This window comes from Synchiropus splendidus, chromosome 5 (genome assembly GCF_027744825.2).
Source record: "Synchiropus splendidus isolate RoL2022-P1 chromosome 5, RoL_Sspl_1.0, whole genome shotgun sequence".
Taxonomy (NCBI): Eukaryota; Metazoa; Chordata; class Actinopteri; order Syngnathiformes; family Callionymidae; genus Synchiropus; species Synchiropus splendidus.
Window position 1 is genome coordinate 27710113 of NC_071338.1, and position 16043 is coordinate 27726155.

General features: G+C 44.8%; 2 protein-coding genes across 2 annotated transcripts; one reads left to right on the forward strand and one right to left on the reverse strand.

Annotated features, from left to right (window-relative positions):
• Positions 1–1753: 1753 nt before the first annotated feature.
• LOC128759502 (transcriptional repressor CTCF-like) lies at positions 1754–7245 on the reverse strand. Its single transcript, XM_053866508.1, has 13 exons — positions 7093–7245; positions 5498–5765; positions 5244–5426; positions 4779–5181; positions 4531–4701; positions 4331–4464; positions 4097–4217; positions 3866–4015; positions 3628–3788; positions 3366–3548; positions 3162–3294; positions 2903–3070; positions 1754–2709 (listed from the first exon to the last, which is right to left on the reverse strand). Exons 2-13 carry the CDS (start codon positions 5744–5746, stop codon positions 2465–2467), a joined length of 2301 nt encoding a protein of 766 aa, XP_053722483.1. The 5' UTR covers positions 5747–5765; positions 7093–7245; the 3' UTR covers positions 1754–2464.
• A 2663-nt stretch (positions 7246–9908) lies between these two features.
• Positions 9909–15976, forward strand: LOC128759017 (uncharacterized). The gene is made up of 8 exons (XM_053865595.1): positions 9909–10060; positions 10858–10961; positions 11045–11501; positions 11576–11668; positions 11743–11779; positions 11860–11931; positions 12004–13251; positions 13929–15976. Exons 1-8 carry the CDS (start codon positions 9962–9964, stop codon positions 14186–14188), a joined length of 2370 nt encoding a protein of 789 aa, XP_053721570.1. The 5' UTR covers positions 9909–9961; the 3' UTR covers positions 14189–15976.
• The last annotated feature ends 67 nt before the right edge of the window (positions 15977–16043 follow it).

Genomic DNA, 16043 nt, shown 5'->3' on the forward strand with positions numbered 1-16043 from the left:
TTTATTGTAATAAGTGACTGTGCCGGACTGCTATTTAAATTTACCTAAAATGAGGCGCGTGGCTTCACTATAACGTGGCTCTTATTTTGAAACAATTTTCCTACCACAGGAACTCCAGTCTCCGTTAGTTGCTGTGGCAACAAGGATGTCCCTGACTGTGACACAGCTCTGCCGTGCTGGCGACGCTGGCCGCTGGAACAACTGCTGTGGTTCCGAAACAACTGAGTCACTGCTCGCTGGTTTCGAAGGATCCGGAGAAGCGCAAGTGGGGTGATGTGCGTTTAACTCGTATGAGAATTAGATCGGTTTCCAAACGTCCGACTTTTATCAACTTGTTTAATGTCAAATATCCCATCAACTTCTTAGCAAAATGCATGTGTGCTATTGAGTTATTCATGAGACGCTGGTGGTCTCATCTCGAATTTATTAGCAGTTAAATGATGCCATTGTGAGTCACACAATGATGATGAACAATGTGCCAAACTGTTCCTCGTCAGAATAATAATACATCTCTATTGAAGCTTTGTTTTGTAAATCCATTGGTACCAATTCACATCTATATACTGTTCTTCTAAGGGTAGTTTGATAAGAAAGGCCAAGTTACAATGTAATGTAACTGTTCTTCCCACGTAGTAATGAGTTATTACATTCCATTTGCTACACTCAAGTGTAATAACTCTCATACCACTTCAATACCGTAGAGAGTGGGTCAAACACTCACGCTTGATCAATGTTTTTATCACAACACTACATAGACAGTGACATCAGAGGCTGTCATGCCTTCAAGTCATGATTAACGCTCATGTGACACGTCTCATGTCCCGCTCTACAACAGTGATTCTCAACCAGAGGGCTGAGGCCCATGGTTGGGCCGTGAGCGCCTCCTGGAGGGCCTCTAAAAGTTTTTTGTTTTACACCTCTGGGCCATGACACGCTCAGCTTTAATACACTTGCCACATGTGGTGGCTGTAGTGTGTAAATATATTTACTTGACAGCTGTAAATTTGTGATTGTTACCAAGTATGGAAAAGTTTTGAAAAGACAAAATGATAAAGAAAAGAGAAAAGAGTAAAAACTGTTCATGAAAGCACCTGTTGGAGCAGTTTTTTAAATTAATTCGAATTTTTTTATGGCGGTTCTTTCATATACACTTATATCTTCTTTACTTATACTACTTATCAATTTTGTCAACAGTTTGCATCAAGTGAAAGTCAATTTGATTAGTATAACTTGCACCAGGTTCTGCTGCTGGTTAGACTTTTTCGATGACAAATCTTTGCAATGATCACATGCTTTCATGTCATTTCACAACATTTTGTTCCGTTTACGTGTAACTAGAACACAAATGAAATCAAGAGTAATGAATCAGTTCTATTGCGTGAATGGGACCCGTGTCCATTTGTTGTGGAAAAGTTGGGCCCGAGAGCAAAAAGCTTAAGAACTCCTGCTCAACAACACTTGCAAATCCTCCAGTTACTAGCTCCACTAGTTCACTGTGACCTGTGACTTTCTAAATTGAAGAGTGGACGAAAGGTACTTGTATGCGACGGTCAGGAACAGATGATTAGAGAGCTCCCTAGTACTGCATGCATGATCAAAACATTGCAACAGCACCTCATGAAAGGCTCAGGGAGCTGGACGAGTGCCAAGTGGACACGTCCGAATGACCACAAACCCAAATAGAAGCAGTACCCTGGAGTCTCCCAAACCCTCTGCTGCAGCTGGCACCAAACATTTAAAGCATCGTTGTAAATGTCTACTTCCTCCTTTATTTTTTGATTCTGCCATACATCTGTACTCGATGATCACACATTCATTAAAATGTCAGACAAGCTTCTAAAACGGGCTTCATAGCAGGTGGTAAAAAAAAAAAAAAAGAAAAAAGAAAACGGGTTAAACTCCAATCCCAACTAAAATGACTACAGGAAGCAATAAACATTTTGTTCATACACAAGAAGTTTTAGTACATAAGCAAATCTAGGCATGTTACAGTTGCATGGGAGGCCATAAAGAAAGCAGACTAGAAGCAGTTCAAACCAGACAAGTGTTTTATAATAACCACAGGAAAGGAAAAAAAACTTTTGTCTTGGTTGTCATTAACAGAAATAACATTTACAGCATCTCTACCCTGAAGTGGGTTTGGGGTTTCACAGCTCACGACAGGTTGATTTCCATGTGCTGCGCCTAAACTAATCCAAACTGAGAGGTGATTGGAACTCTTCAGATGGGACTCTGTACATGTGGAATCCAAAAATTTTCATGATTTAACTTGACATTGACACCAAGCCAACTTTCCAGGACACTTGTGTCAGTGACATCCTCCCAAAACTCCAAAATGTAATAAAATTGTTTACAGGAACCCTTAAAAGCTTTTGAGTCGGTACACCATTAAAAAGTGAATCTTAAATTACATTGTTGTTTTTGTGTTGCTAAATAAAAACCCAGATATGTGTCGGCGCATCCATCATCGGTCCATCATGCTGAGAATCATCTCAGGTGTAAGGTCCCCGTTGGGCGGGGCGTCGGCCATCTGCACGGCCGGCTCTTGCGACAGTTCATCCATCTGAATGGTGGAAGCTCCTTCGCCGACGACCACCTGCTCTGCCGCCTCCTCCTGCTCCTCATAGCCTTGTTCTCCACCAGTCTCCTCCTTCACGATGATGTCCTCCACCTCTCCAGTGGCTTCACTCTCCACATGGACGATCGTAGCTGTGTTCAAAGAAGAACAGGTCAGCGGGAACATGCTAACTTTAACGTTGACAGTCTTAAGCTACCAGCTGTAGACATGAGCTCACTTGCTTTGACAAGCCACACAGGACTTTGATTGGGCCATTGATCAAACACATATTTACACTTGACCGCCAATGGCTGGAATCCCGGAGGGCAACAACAGTCTACTCACGCATTGGTTTGTTCTTTGGTGGGCGTCCACGTTTCCTCTTGACTGGGGGCTCCACGGGAGCTGGAATGGGGACGACTGGTGGTTCTTGCTCCAACTCAATCCCAGTCAACAGGTCATCATCCTCCTCATCATCATCATCTTCCTCTTCTCCCTCCTCCTGTTCGACTTCTACAACGTTCAAGACGCACAGTGCACATAGAGGCTTAATAGAGGCACGCTAAAGTGACGTTTGATTTCAGGACTCTTTCAGGACAATTACCAGTGTCATCTTCGTCGTCATCGTCCATCCTGGACTGCATCTTTCTCTTCCTGCCTCGGCGGCTCTTTTTGGGAGTTCCATTTTCCTCAAGGACCTCGCCGCTGCAGTTCTCATAGTGACGCAGCATGGTGTTCTGTCAGGGAGAAATCCAACATTAGCTTATAATAAGCGAAAACAGCCTCGTCACATCTGAGTGGATCTTACCCTGCGAGTGAAAGTCTTGTTACATTTGTTGCAGACAAAAGCAGTGGGGACAAAATTGGGGTCGTGGTAGCGCTTGAAGTGCATGTCCATCAACTGCTTCTGTCTGAAGGTTTTGTCACACTGGCTGCAGGCAAACGGCTTCTCCCCAGTGTGAGTCCGCTTGTGCATTATCATGTGGCGCTCCTGCGGTAGCGTGGGGTACGGGTTATTTTTAAAACATACAATTCAAAAATCACCAATATGCACTGGAGAGTTGACGCACTTGTCTGCAGCAGTAGTCGCACTGGTCGCACTTGAACCGCTTCTCGTTCTTGTGGGTCTTCTGGTGCTGGATCAGAGCGTATCGCTCGTGAAACACAGCGTCACAGTAGCGACACTTCTTCCCCTTCTCAATGAACGAATGCTGCTTCCTTAAATGAACACCTAAAAAAAACAACAGTGAGGTTGCTGGAGGACACTGAATTGAATTTCAGCAGAGCTGTAGAAAAAACACCACATACCAAGATCACTCTTGCGAGCAATCACCGTATCACAATGTGGACAGTGGAACTTGGCTACATTCTCGGTGTGTTTCTGCAGGATGTGCATCTTCATGGTGCCGCTCTGTGTAAACCGAGCATGGCAGATGTAACACTCGTATGGCTTCTCGCCTGCGGAGGGAGAGCAGTGAGACCAGTGAGCACTCAATTGTGACTGGTGTAATGCTGTACGCAGTGGGTTTTTTTTCTTACCAGAGTGTGTCCTCATGTGTCGCTTCAGCTTGTACGTGTCCCTGCTGGCATAGCTGCACAAGCTGCACTGGAAGGGTCGTTCCCCAGTGTGGGAGCGAATGTGCCTTTTCAGCTTGCTCACCTAAGACCGGAGGGAGAATATATGCAAGTAATCCCATGATGCACTTCTTCTTTATCATCCACTACAGGAACAAACCTACAAGTGAACAAATGGTAATGAAAAAAGCAACTCACCTCCACGCTGCAGTAGTCACACATTGAGCACTTGAAGGGCTTCTCGTGCGTGTGCTTATAGCGCCGATGCCGCACCAGCTCGCCGCTCGTCACAAATGCCATGTCACAGTCTGTGCACTTATGTGGTCGGGTACCTTAAAGCAAATTCAGCAACAGTCAGCGGCTTCTCTTCCCAAATTGAAGCAGAACATTGAGCTCACCTGTGTGTGTGTTCAGATGGTTTCGCAGCAGCGTGACCGTTCTGAAGGCTCGTCCACACAAGTGGCATTTGTGTGGTCTCTCGTCTGTGTGGCTCTTCATGTGCCGGTCCAGGTTGGAGCGCCGTGGACAAGTGTAGCTGCACAGCTCACACTGGAAAGTCTTCTTCACACCTTGACAGGGAAAAAGTGTCAATTACAACGGTGTTCCCGTGACTGTGAGCAGGCCACCAAGCAGTGATTAGCCTTACCCTTTTTCTTAATTTTCGTGGGCTTGGGTGGCTTCATGTTGCCCACCACTTTCTCAGCGTTCACTTCCGACAAGAGTCCTTCCTGTTGCTCTTCTTCGAAGTCGTAAACTGACACATCCATGCCACGCTCGCCCTCTGCATAACGCAGGCGGCTCTTCTTTCCTTTCTTCCCTTTACGGACAGCAGCTACAGGCATATAATCTGGATCCTTCTGCCAATCTGGGTCTTGTGTCTGGGGCTCGGTGGGCTCCACCCCTGCGACCACTTCTTCCTCTTCCTCATCCTCCTCCTCTTCTTCCTCTTCATCATCTTCTACGTGTGTGCCCTCAAACTCTTCATGAGTTGCCTGAAGCTCCTCTTGCTCCACTGTCTCTACTTCTCCGTTAGCACCAACTTTAACCACCTAGGGATGAGATGATTTAAAGCCAAACTCTCAGCGCAAGAACTACTTCAAGTCACCCTTACCTGGAAGCCTTCAGGAAGAGGAAGAGTGTGGCAAATCACTGGCTCTGCATCTTTATTTACTGAAGAGGCATCAACGTAGGTGGCCTGGAACCCCTCCACAGTGGTTGTTGTAACTGGTACCTGCACCAACTGGAGCTGACCAAGCCCCAAGGCAGCACCAGCTTGCTCCTCCATGTTGACTACCTAAAGATGGCAAAACACAGTTGGAAAAATGTCTGTAACACAAAACTATAAGCCCAACTGAGGTCACTGACCTGTAGAGTGATGATCTGGCCCTCGTCTCCACCGGTAACAGTTACTGTACCACCCCCCTCCAACACTTCGGTCTTCATTTGCAGCAGAGTTGGATCCAGGCCATCCATCACCATCATCTCCATGTTGCCAGTCTGAGCACCCTGTGATGCTCCCTGGATCACAGCCTCTCCACCTTCTGGCAGGACGTTCGCTTCTGAGGCCAGGGCTGCAACATTGGCTGTCTCCATGGAAACAACCTCGCCCTCCATGGCAGTGCAAGCCAACTGACTGAAATCACAGGATTAAATAATGATACAACTATTGAAAACAATACAGTTGACAACACAGGAGACCAATGACCATAAATATTAAGACATCATTTTTATTAATGTCAAGACAATAATACATTTTAAAATAGACCTCATTTAATGTTGGGCATACCGTTGACACATTTATTTTTAGTAACAACAATTGACCATTTCACTGTCTGCTTGTAAGTGTGTTGCTTACAAAACACCCTATAGTTATATTATTCACGTTTGATTTGCAGGGCTCAACGACAGCATGGGGGGAGCTCTTCTGGCGGGATCCAGCAAACTTTTCCTGAGTAAACAGCACCCTCTATCATTCATTTGCGCCCAAGCACATAAATCATTTCTGAAATCATAAAATGAATTTACTGAAGTGTCCACAATTAACGAATGCATGTCGAGGGCGACATGGACGACATCATTCTCCATTCTAAATGATGATGACGATTATTTCAGACAGTATTCTGGGTGTGTTGATCAATTAAACGAAGCCAATTGGGGCCCATACATACACTAAGCCAAAAAAAAAAAACAGTGGGAGTGTCGCTGTGAAAATTATGTCTGGCGGGTGAATTACTTATACGCATGTAACATTACCTTAGGATACACGTCGTTAGAACCAGTTTGGAAAAGGAGGGGGACCAGTAGTTTCTTGTTGGAAAAAAACACGTGATTGACACAGCTTCTTAAAATTGACTACTAATGGGTGCATAAGATCTTAATCTTAATAACGATGAACGGAAATACGACTTCAATCCGGGATAGTAACGGGTGGTTGATTCAAGATATATGTAAGGGGGAGTGTAAACAAGTTTACAAGCAGTTGGTGCTAACAGTTAGGCTGCTGACACCTCATTCAATCCCCCTAGTTTTCAACCATTCCAAAAATATGTACGCAGCTCTCAAACTCGATCTCTGTAACATTCTTCTCTTCGAGTGGCTTTTTGTCAAAGCAGCTCGCTGCACATGGAACCCTCAGAGTTGTTTAACTAGGAGGCGGGAGAAGGACTGAAAACAGGAAACAAAGGACACGATAAGATGGACGTCGGGCCCGAACTAACTTTAAAGACAAAATCGATCGACCGTGTGTTGAAGCTCAAAATACTAACGCAGCCGCGCGGAAAACAACCGCGCTAGACCGTGAGTCGGAGTTTACCGTGGGATTTAGTGAATTTTGGACAACGATAGAGGGAGACAAACACCCCCCCGCCAGCCGGTAAAGCCCTACCGTGACACCTAGAGGCCGACGCCAGCTCCTACAAAAACCTTGCAGTTTTCTGAGACAAACTCTTGGAATCACTCACCCCCGGATGGTCTTCTAACTTGATATTTCCACGCGAGGACCTGGCGGCGGCTGATGGTGGCTTCAGTCCGTCATGGACGTCGGGAAGAGAAGTGAGCGGCTGTTAATGTTCTCCCGCTTAACAAGACTGGGCCTCATACAAAATGGCGGTCCTAAAGAGCGATGGGGCATGCGCAGAAACCGTGTGCGGGAAGTCAAGGGGCGTGGTCGACTTCAGGACAGAGCGCCAGATTTGAATCGAAGCGTGGGCGCGGCCACTCACGCTGGGAAATACGTCACACCTTGAACGAAACAAGATATTCTCTATTGTTATTGCGTGTTTTTAGACTTCCTCTCTAAATTGACTGTCTCAAAACAAATCGGTTTGTTTTTTTCACATTTTTACTGGATAGTGTTTAAAGGTATGATAAAAAAAAGTGTCATCTGGTTTTGTTAAAAACAAAAAATAAGACCATGCATCCATAGAATTTCAATTCCAAGCACCCCTTCATCAAATGTCCCACTCAATACTTTTTGACGATGCTAATTTTGACATACTGAAGCTTTGTTTGTGAAACTATATCCAAACAAAGCAACTACACTTACTCAACATACTCATTGTACTTACTCAACTTAGCCTTAAATAAATCAATGCTTGTAAATGTATAAAACATACGCACCATACTTACAGACAAAAAATATGGTTGTGAATTGAGTCTTAGGATGCATTATCCAATGCAACTGCTCAAATATTCCCATGAATAGGATTGAGTGGTTGTGGTGTGTGGTGGCAGAAGTGCTTGTTCCATATGAGCACTGCGGTGCAGCCATTGCTGTCCTCAGCACAACTTCATATTCTAGAGATATTGTGACTTTTGCCTTACGTCTGAGGCCGTCCCAGCTGTGAGGACCACTACTAGAGGCACACTGAGGAGCACAGTTCATTACATAACAATGAAGAGAATGTTAAATGAACTATACTTTGAAGAACGTATTTCTCAATGTGAGTAATCCTCATACATTGACAAAACACTGGGAGTGTTTTTTGATATGTTCAATCTACAACAGTAATCTGGTAAAAGAAACAAGACAAAAGTGCAGAGGGTTGGAGGCCTGTCTTTATTTATGTGAAGGTATCGTTTCAATACAAGCAGATCAAAATCCTGTAAGTCGGCTTACAGGAAGGAGGTGGACCGCCTGCTGACCTGAAGACAGTGGATGATCATGGACTTCAGGAGAATCACTGCTCCTCTGTCCCCTTTGTCCATTGTGGACTCTTTCTGCTTCCTGAGAACCACCATCACCAAGGACCTCAAATGGGAGCTGACCAGCAGGACCCCCATCAGGAAGGCCCAGCAATGTTCTTCTTGCAGCAGTGACAAAAACTACGATTGCCGACGAAGTTGCTGGTGGAGTTCTAGACGGCCATCATCCAGTCCATCCTCACCTCCTTTACCAGACAGCGTCTGGTACAGCAGCGCCACCACCAGGGCTGCAGCGCATTGTACGTTCTGCTGAGAAGGTGACCGGTTGCAGCCTGCCAGCTCTTCATGACCTGTATGTCTCCAGGACCCAGAGATGTGCAGGTCGGATCAGAGCCGACCCTTCTCACCCTGGTCATGGACTGTTTGTCCCTCTTCCCTCTGGCAGGAGGCTGCGGTCCATCCATACCAGAACCTCCTGTCACAGGAACAGCTTCTTCCCCTCTGCAATCAGACTGTTGAATTTGTGATCAGCCCTTGTTGTTTGTGGGTTATTTATTAATTAGTTACTTGTATTATTTTATTTTATTTTAATTATTGTTTCTGACTGCACATTATTCCAAAGTACTTTCCGAGTTTGTGGGATCCCCACTGACCATGACAATAAAGTTGATTCTGATTCTGACATGCACCTCAAAAACCTCTGAGCCAAATTTGGCCTACGTCAAGTTTATCCATCCATGAATTACAGGGAAGTTTGATATTGCATTGTTTAGACTCTCCATGATACTGTTCAAAAATATTTTGACTGTTTAACGTAACATGCACTTTGACACACTGCTGTGACCTCAACAGAAAGAATAGTGAATAAAGCCTTTATGATTACACAGACATCAAATTATGAAAAAGAGAGAGTAAGCATGAAAACAAAGGGACAGTCATCATCACCCAGAAAACCTTTTTAGTGTGGGCTCACAGGGCGGACCATGTACGAAATAGAACTGGAGTTACATCCCGGTAACTACTATTTTGTGTGTTTGTATGAGGTTGAGAAGCAACATACATATCTATCTATCTATCTATCTATCTATCTATCTATCTATCTATCTCCAAAACAATCTTTGGAAAACTACTTAATCCTGCCAAGAGACCTGCTTAATGTGTTGATGGGTGGGAAAGTGGAAAGTAGAGGGAGATAAGAATAGCATCTGATTTTTGTTTTCACTTTACAAAAGGCATCCGAGGAAATCACAAAACCCCGGGCGTTTCGTTGTTTTCTTGTGTTGACAAATTCACCACCTTAACTACTAGAAGTCCCAAAACACCTTCACTTCAATCTGCTAAAATTGACTATTTTTGTTTAAATAAATTATTAATTTGTTACATAACTCCTGGCACACATTGTTCCTTTAAAAAGAAAATCTACCAATATTTTCTTAGTATGAAAAAAAACCCCTATGTGCTGACAACTATCTTCCTCCTGCTCATCCTTAATTTATCTATTATCTCTTGAGGAGGGGAGGGAGCAAAGAAAGGCGAGGTTCTGTTGTCATGGCTGTCAGTCTGGCCTGCATGGCCCCTCCCACCACTGTGGAGGCATTACATACTGCTGATGCTCTTAGCAACGGTGCCTCAGCAACACAGCCGAGGCGACATAGCTCCACGGCAACAGCGTGCCGTGTCTCCCCAATGGAGCTGCCATTGGGTGGACCGACGCTCCGGCACTACACCCAGAGCCGACCGAGACCTCATCGACAAAAGCTCAACTATCGTCCCAGCAGACCGCAGGTACTGTGGAAAAAAAAGCAGGGATATGGGTTTGAAAAACTGAGCTGTGATTGTGTGTGTGCTGAGAAAATGGAAGAAAAGGGGAGATGTAGGGTAGAGAGGGGAGCGGCAGCTGAGAGGGAAGGATGGAGTGGGGTGGGGGTGCTTTAAAGATGCCTGCTTTCAACTTGAATAATCATTGTACCGGTCACCAGAGCGTCAGCTGTGCACGACGGCAGGTGGCGGTTTCCCTTCATTCCGTTTCGCATGTGCTCAGAAAATGAATGCTCCTTTTTGTTAGGAAAGGATCGCACGAGCGTTTGCCATCAATGAGCTGGTGTTGCCGGAGAGATTTGTAGACTATGACATATTGTCACTCCCTTTGACTCAGTAGTCAGAGAGATATGATTCCCTTAAAGGGGATCGTGTATCAGTGACATCTGATAAATTTGTGTTCTACAGCCAAGCCCCAGGGCTTTTGTTGCTTCTTGTGGGTTGGGATGATCACGATGATTCAACACTGTTTATCTGTTCTTTGGATATCACATTACTTGTTTCAGGCAAATGAGTTGCCTTGCTTTCAGTCCTCGTGTAAAATCGGTTACTGAGCAACTGACTCCCAGGAGGATGATTTGTGGCGTGACTGGATGAGAGAGTGAAAGCAGAATCCACCTATATAGGCAGAAGATCCACCAGTGCAGCGTGTGGGTTTTTGTTGAGGTCAGGTTATGTAATTTTTAAAGTTATGCCATGCACTTAGCAGTTCCATGTTCAGCGTAAACCTCCATCTGTCCTTTCTCTTTGTGGGTGGTGATCAGGAGACAATAATTGAGAGTGAAAATGAGGTCCTTGAGCATATGGGGCGAGTGGATGAAGGAGTTGATGAGTTCTTCTCCAAAAAAGTTCTTCCTGCGGATACTCTGTGAGTACCATGAAACGTCTGAGACAGTGAAACGCACAGCAGTTAAACAGTTTTTTTTGTGTGATAAATGACCATTCACGTAGGAAAACCCAGGAAGAGGAGTCAATTACGGTTCACGAAGAGGCTCCGGTCAGCTCTGTCTCCTGCCCTCCCCCTACGAAAACTCTCAGGAGGAAGCTTGGGGATTTCTTCACGCTGAGAAAGAGGAGAAGTCTCAAATCCGAAACAAGTCTTGAGGGACGACCCAAAAAGGCCTCCATTGCTGATTTTATCCGCCCTCTGAGGGAAGTCGCCAGAGCTGAAAAAGAGAAGAGCAAAATCAAAGAGTATGACAAGGAGAATGAGAAAGAGAAAACAAAAGACGACCCCAGCTCAAATACTGGTGACTCAGCGGTTCAGGAAACACCTATCTCTGGTGCTCCGCCACTCAGAGGGGACGCGGCACCTCCCCGCCGGGCGCTCCGAGAGGGAAAATCACAGTCCCTGATTTTGCTCTCTGGATCAGCGGCAGGCCCAACAAACGCCAGAAACACCACAAAGGTAAGTGTCTGCCACAGTATTATCTGTCAAAGTAAAGGCAAAAACAAAGATGGCACTGTCATTGCTCATCACAGAAACAACTAGAAGGCCAACATAGTTTTGAGCAAAAGCTTCATCTCATGCTCCAAAGAATTGGAGTGTCGAAACCCCAGACTGGAGAGACGCAGGTACTTAGATTGCTTCAGCATTTCAGATCGTGAATCTTTGCTCTGAAAGATCTAATATGACATTGTTTTCTAAGAAGGTAGACAGAGAGATGAAGAAGGCGGAGTCTGAAGGTAGGGCCAAATATGCCAATGATTGAACCCCGTTTTGAAAAAAATACATTTTATTTATCATTTGACCTGATTGTGTTTAGGTACCATCATTGATAATAAGACTGAACCACCTCCAACGTTCTCCAAACCCAGAACAATGTCGGCTTCATCCGGTAAAAACGAAGCACATATGTTTGTTGACTGACTCCAGTAAGTAAAAGAAACTGTGTCCCCTTTCTTTGAAGATACACGCCACCAAATGCGACCCAGTGCCTCAGCTCACGAGTCAGCTGGGAAACCTGCTTTGCCTCCAAAGCCGGTTATCAAGTCTGTTCCAGCGACGTCAACATCTGGTCGCAACACACCTGAGAATGAGCTGACCCAAATCCAGGAGGGGGAGGTGGTCACCCCCGCGAAACCAAGCCCTGTCGAAGCACCGTGTTCCCCAGCAACAGATATGACAATCCCGAACGGCACAGCTGTCACAACAGAAGCGAAAATGGAGCCCCCTAGCGCTGCAGCTCCCCCTGAATCGGACACCTGCACTGACTCTGCTGAACCTTCAGCCACAGTTAAAGCTGTCTCACCAAGTGACGCCATAGAGCCAGACGGTAAGGCAGCCTCTCCAGATGAGAGTTGTCATACCACAGAAAAACCCGCCACCACGCCCACAGAGCTCAAGGTGACCGACTCACTCACTTCCATGTCCTCTGAGTCCGTTCCTCCAAGTTGCTCCATCCCATCCACCTCGACTCCCTTCACTACTCAATCTACAACCACAACAGAAGCTCCTCCCACTAGTGAGAGAGCACTTTCCCCCCCATCTGCCAACATCCTTGAAGAGCTACCAGTCTTAGAAGCCACCAGTATTCTCCCAGAAGCTGACGAAAAGTTATCACCTTCTGGTGATCCAATTTCAGATTCCCAACCAGGTATCTTGAACCCAGCTCTGACTTCTGATGATTGTAGCTCAATCTCAGCTGTTGCAACTAACTCATCTGCAACAAATTCATCCATCACTTCCACGACATCGCTTCCTCAGCAGTCCAGCGATAGCGTCACAACGAAAGTCTTATCTGACGACGCTATCACCAGCCCCTCCTCCCTTGATTCTCTGAAAACCACCACGAGCTCCGCCTTTGTTAGCACCAGTGGGCCCACGGCCTCTGAGAGCGTGGACACAATCTCCACATCCACCATCGCTCCAGTCACTGATGCATGTCTGTCCTCCACTGCACCTGTGGAAACGCCGACGACTTCTGAGTGTTTGACTTCTACTGCTGACGTCACAGCCCCACCAGACACAGACCTTCCTCACTCACATGACACCAGCACAACTCTTCCATCAGTTATTACAAGTGTAACTGATAACTCAAGCTACACTGGTTTGAGCAACCCAGCGCCTTCAGATGAAAGTCACCGTCAAGACGATTGCCACATCTCCTCAGGAGATGAACCCAAGATGGAGCAGAGAGGACAGGACAAGCAGTCAGGTAGAATTTATTGCTCAACACAACACATTTCAAACTGTGTTTTGCCTCATCGATCACACATCTATTCTGGTGCGTGTGCATTTATAACTCTTGGTCGACCAAGACTGCTTTTTAGTAAATGGTTTGTTTGCAAATCTTGATGTATCCAAATTATTCAGCTACTTTGCATAATACATTTCCTAAAGGATCCAGAGGTTAGTCTGTGATGGACTGGTGTCTTGTCTTGCATGTCCTCCAACCATGGGAGAGATTTAGCAGGCAGAAAATGGCCGAATGAATGAAGGAATTTACGCCCCTTAATAATAGTGCTATGGCTAATGAACCATCATAATGCCTAGTATGCACCGCAGCATTAGGCGTATTTGACTGAGTTGCATGTGGCTGGAAAGCTGCTGCTGCCAGACCTCAGCTTTAGACTTCAGTTGATCCAGCACAATTATACAGTATAAGCACTAGCTAGAAGGCAATTGTTTATGGAAATACTGTTTTCATTTTCAGTCCTTTAAAAGACACTGCATGCTTGACTTGATAGAAAATCATATGTATTTCTCTTCTTGTAGGCATTCTGGATGTGTGAAACAACAAAAACATCCATGTTTCTAAAGCCTCTCTTTAGATACTTATACCTGTGCCTGTACACTGAAACACCTGTGAATTGTCAATATTGCTTTTTGCAGAAGCAGATAAAAAGGCGGAGATGGCCCAAGAGAGCAAGCCACCCGAGGAAAGTGAAACAATCACTGTTATTGATGATCACAAAGACAGTGGTGATTGTAACAACCTGCCAGCTCCAGCCCACAATGAAGAAACGATCGTAGAAGTGCAGGCAGCAGTGGTGAAACCAGAAGACGTCACATTGACAACTGCAGGGGAAACCATGGAGTCACCATCAACGACTGAGTGTCAGAAAGAAGAAACTAAACAAGCCAGTGGATGAAGTCATTACAAAAAGGATCCTGGGACCAACTACTGTGAGGGAGAGAGGAGAGTACACAGTACAGGATGAGGCACCACTGCACTTCCTACAGGGACCACCACTTCACAGCAGCACACCGGACATGGTGGACCAATGGACCAAAGAACTAAGATCCCCTCGATGTGATGTAATTTTGAATCCAGCTGTGTCTTTGTCCAATTTTCTAACTTGCGTTTGAGATTGTCGTTGCACGTTTTGATTATGTACCATAAGATAATTTCTGTGCTTCAAGACAAGATGTTTACAAAAGATGGATAAGAGAAATAGCTATGAATATTAAATGGGATATTGAATTCACTGAAAAAGTCCTCCTAATTTTCCTCATCGTCCTATGAGAAGAAAGTTTCTTGCGCTGTTGAAGAACTTTTCACAGGCGGTGGAAGTCTTGCCTTTGGCAAAAAGTTATGAGAGGCATCAATTTATAATGTCTGGGCCTTTGGGGTGTTAGTGGTCGTGTCATAAATATTCATACCGAGATTTTTGTTGGCTCCTTACCACACGTTGCGAGACGAGCAGGCTGCTTAGCGGCCGCTTACGTCCCCTAGGGTCCTCGAACAAATGGAAGTAGTTTGAATAAATGTCAAGTGATGCTTATTTTTGTTAATGGATGAGATTATTAATATCTGGTGTTGATGTATATCGCCGGTGCATTGCTTTCATTTTATTTACTTGCATACTCAGGAGGCTTTGTGAATTTTGAAAGTGGATAAATACACCCCCTGTGGAAAGGTTTTGTTGGTGCATGAGGTGCTATAAATATATTTCCCTCATTATAATAATCACATAATAGGCTGTCCTAGATTCGTTACCCCCTCTCTTCCTGCACCTCAATCAAAACCAGCCGCTGTTTCCATCTTGATTCAGCTTTTTAGTCCCCAACCACTTGTGAAGTTCTGAGGATGCCATGCATGGGTTACCAGTCTGTCACAGAACACATTCAATCATCACCGTGTTTGGAAATGAAACCAAAACTCCAGAAAAGGAACAGTCCAGGCTGGAGTGACATGGTACCTGAGAAAACCTAAAAAAGTCGAGGCAGATCCAGGATTAAAGTGATCCACAAAAGTCTGCGGGTTTTTCTTCCAAACAGTCAAGAAGCACAATCAACTGTGTCCACTCTTCAGACACCACTCTTGCCCACTGTGACTGGTTGCAGACCCCTGCTGTAGAGGAAGTCAATCTGATGAGGCCCATTTTCAGTCTTGAATGTGAACAGGACAGAATCAAAGGGCAAAGCCAATCACAAAATACCCAGCTAGTGCCGTGGAAGGCTTTATTTCAGAGCTGTGCTACTGTTTTTGGTGATGGTTTTTCTAATACTCGCTCCATTAGCCGTGCTCCATCAGCACTTTGTGTATCAAGTGGTCAAATCCTGGCTTTTGGCTTGAAAACTAAGGATCACTCTATTTATGGCTCTCACATCTAGCCCAGTGTTGCCATGGCAATCTTGAGAGCAAATGGCGAACACAAATTCAAGATATGATTTCATTATTTAGTGAACAATAGCGTAGAAAGTATAGTAAGAGAAGTAGAAGTAGAAAGTAAGAAAATATTAACAATGATGAAATAAGTGAATAATAAAAATGACAAAGCAAAAAGTAAATGGCACTTGTATCTGCAATTTCTTATGTGTCAGGTGAAAAGGAGATGTATCCAGTCCCACCACTTTGAATTAGATCAAACGTTTTAGTTGAAATCCAAACACAAACAGAATAATTCAACATACTTCATTCATCACATATTTTCCGTCTTTGTCTTTAATTACACTACGTACGTTAGCAATTACTTTAACTTTAAACTGTAAGTTAAAATTATA

What these genes read in the sequence shown, in the direction of transcription:
- LOC128759017 (XM_053865595.1), top strand. Translation starts at nt 9,962, where the DNA reads ATGGAGCTGCCATTGGGTGGACCGACGCTCCGGCACTACACCCAGAGC. An exon ending in ATCGTCCCAGCAGACCGCAG is followed by an intron (nt 10,061 to 10,857) that starts GTACTGTGGAAA and finishes GGTGGTGATCAG; the next exon opens with GAGACAATAATTGAGAGTGA. An exon ending in AACAATGTCGGCTTCATCCG is followed by an intron (nt 11,932 to 12,003) that starts GTAAAAACGAAG and finishes CTTTCTTTGAAG; the next exon opens with ATACACGCCACCAAATGCGA.
- LOC128759502 (XM_053866508.1), bottom strand. Translation starts at nt 5,746, where the DNA reads ATGGAGGGCGAGGTTGTTTCCATGGAGACAGCCAATGTTGCAGCCCTG. An exon ending in ACAAGACTTTCACTCGCAGG is followed by an intron (nt 3,295 to 3,365) that starts GTAAGATCCACT and finishes TCTCCCTGACAG; the next exon opens with AACACCATGCTGCGTCACTA. An exon ending in ACCAAAGAACAAACCAATGC is followed by an intron (nt 2,710 to 2,902) that starts GTGAGTAGACTG and finishes CTTTGAACACAG; the next exon opens with CTACGATCGTCCATGTGGAG.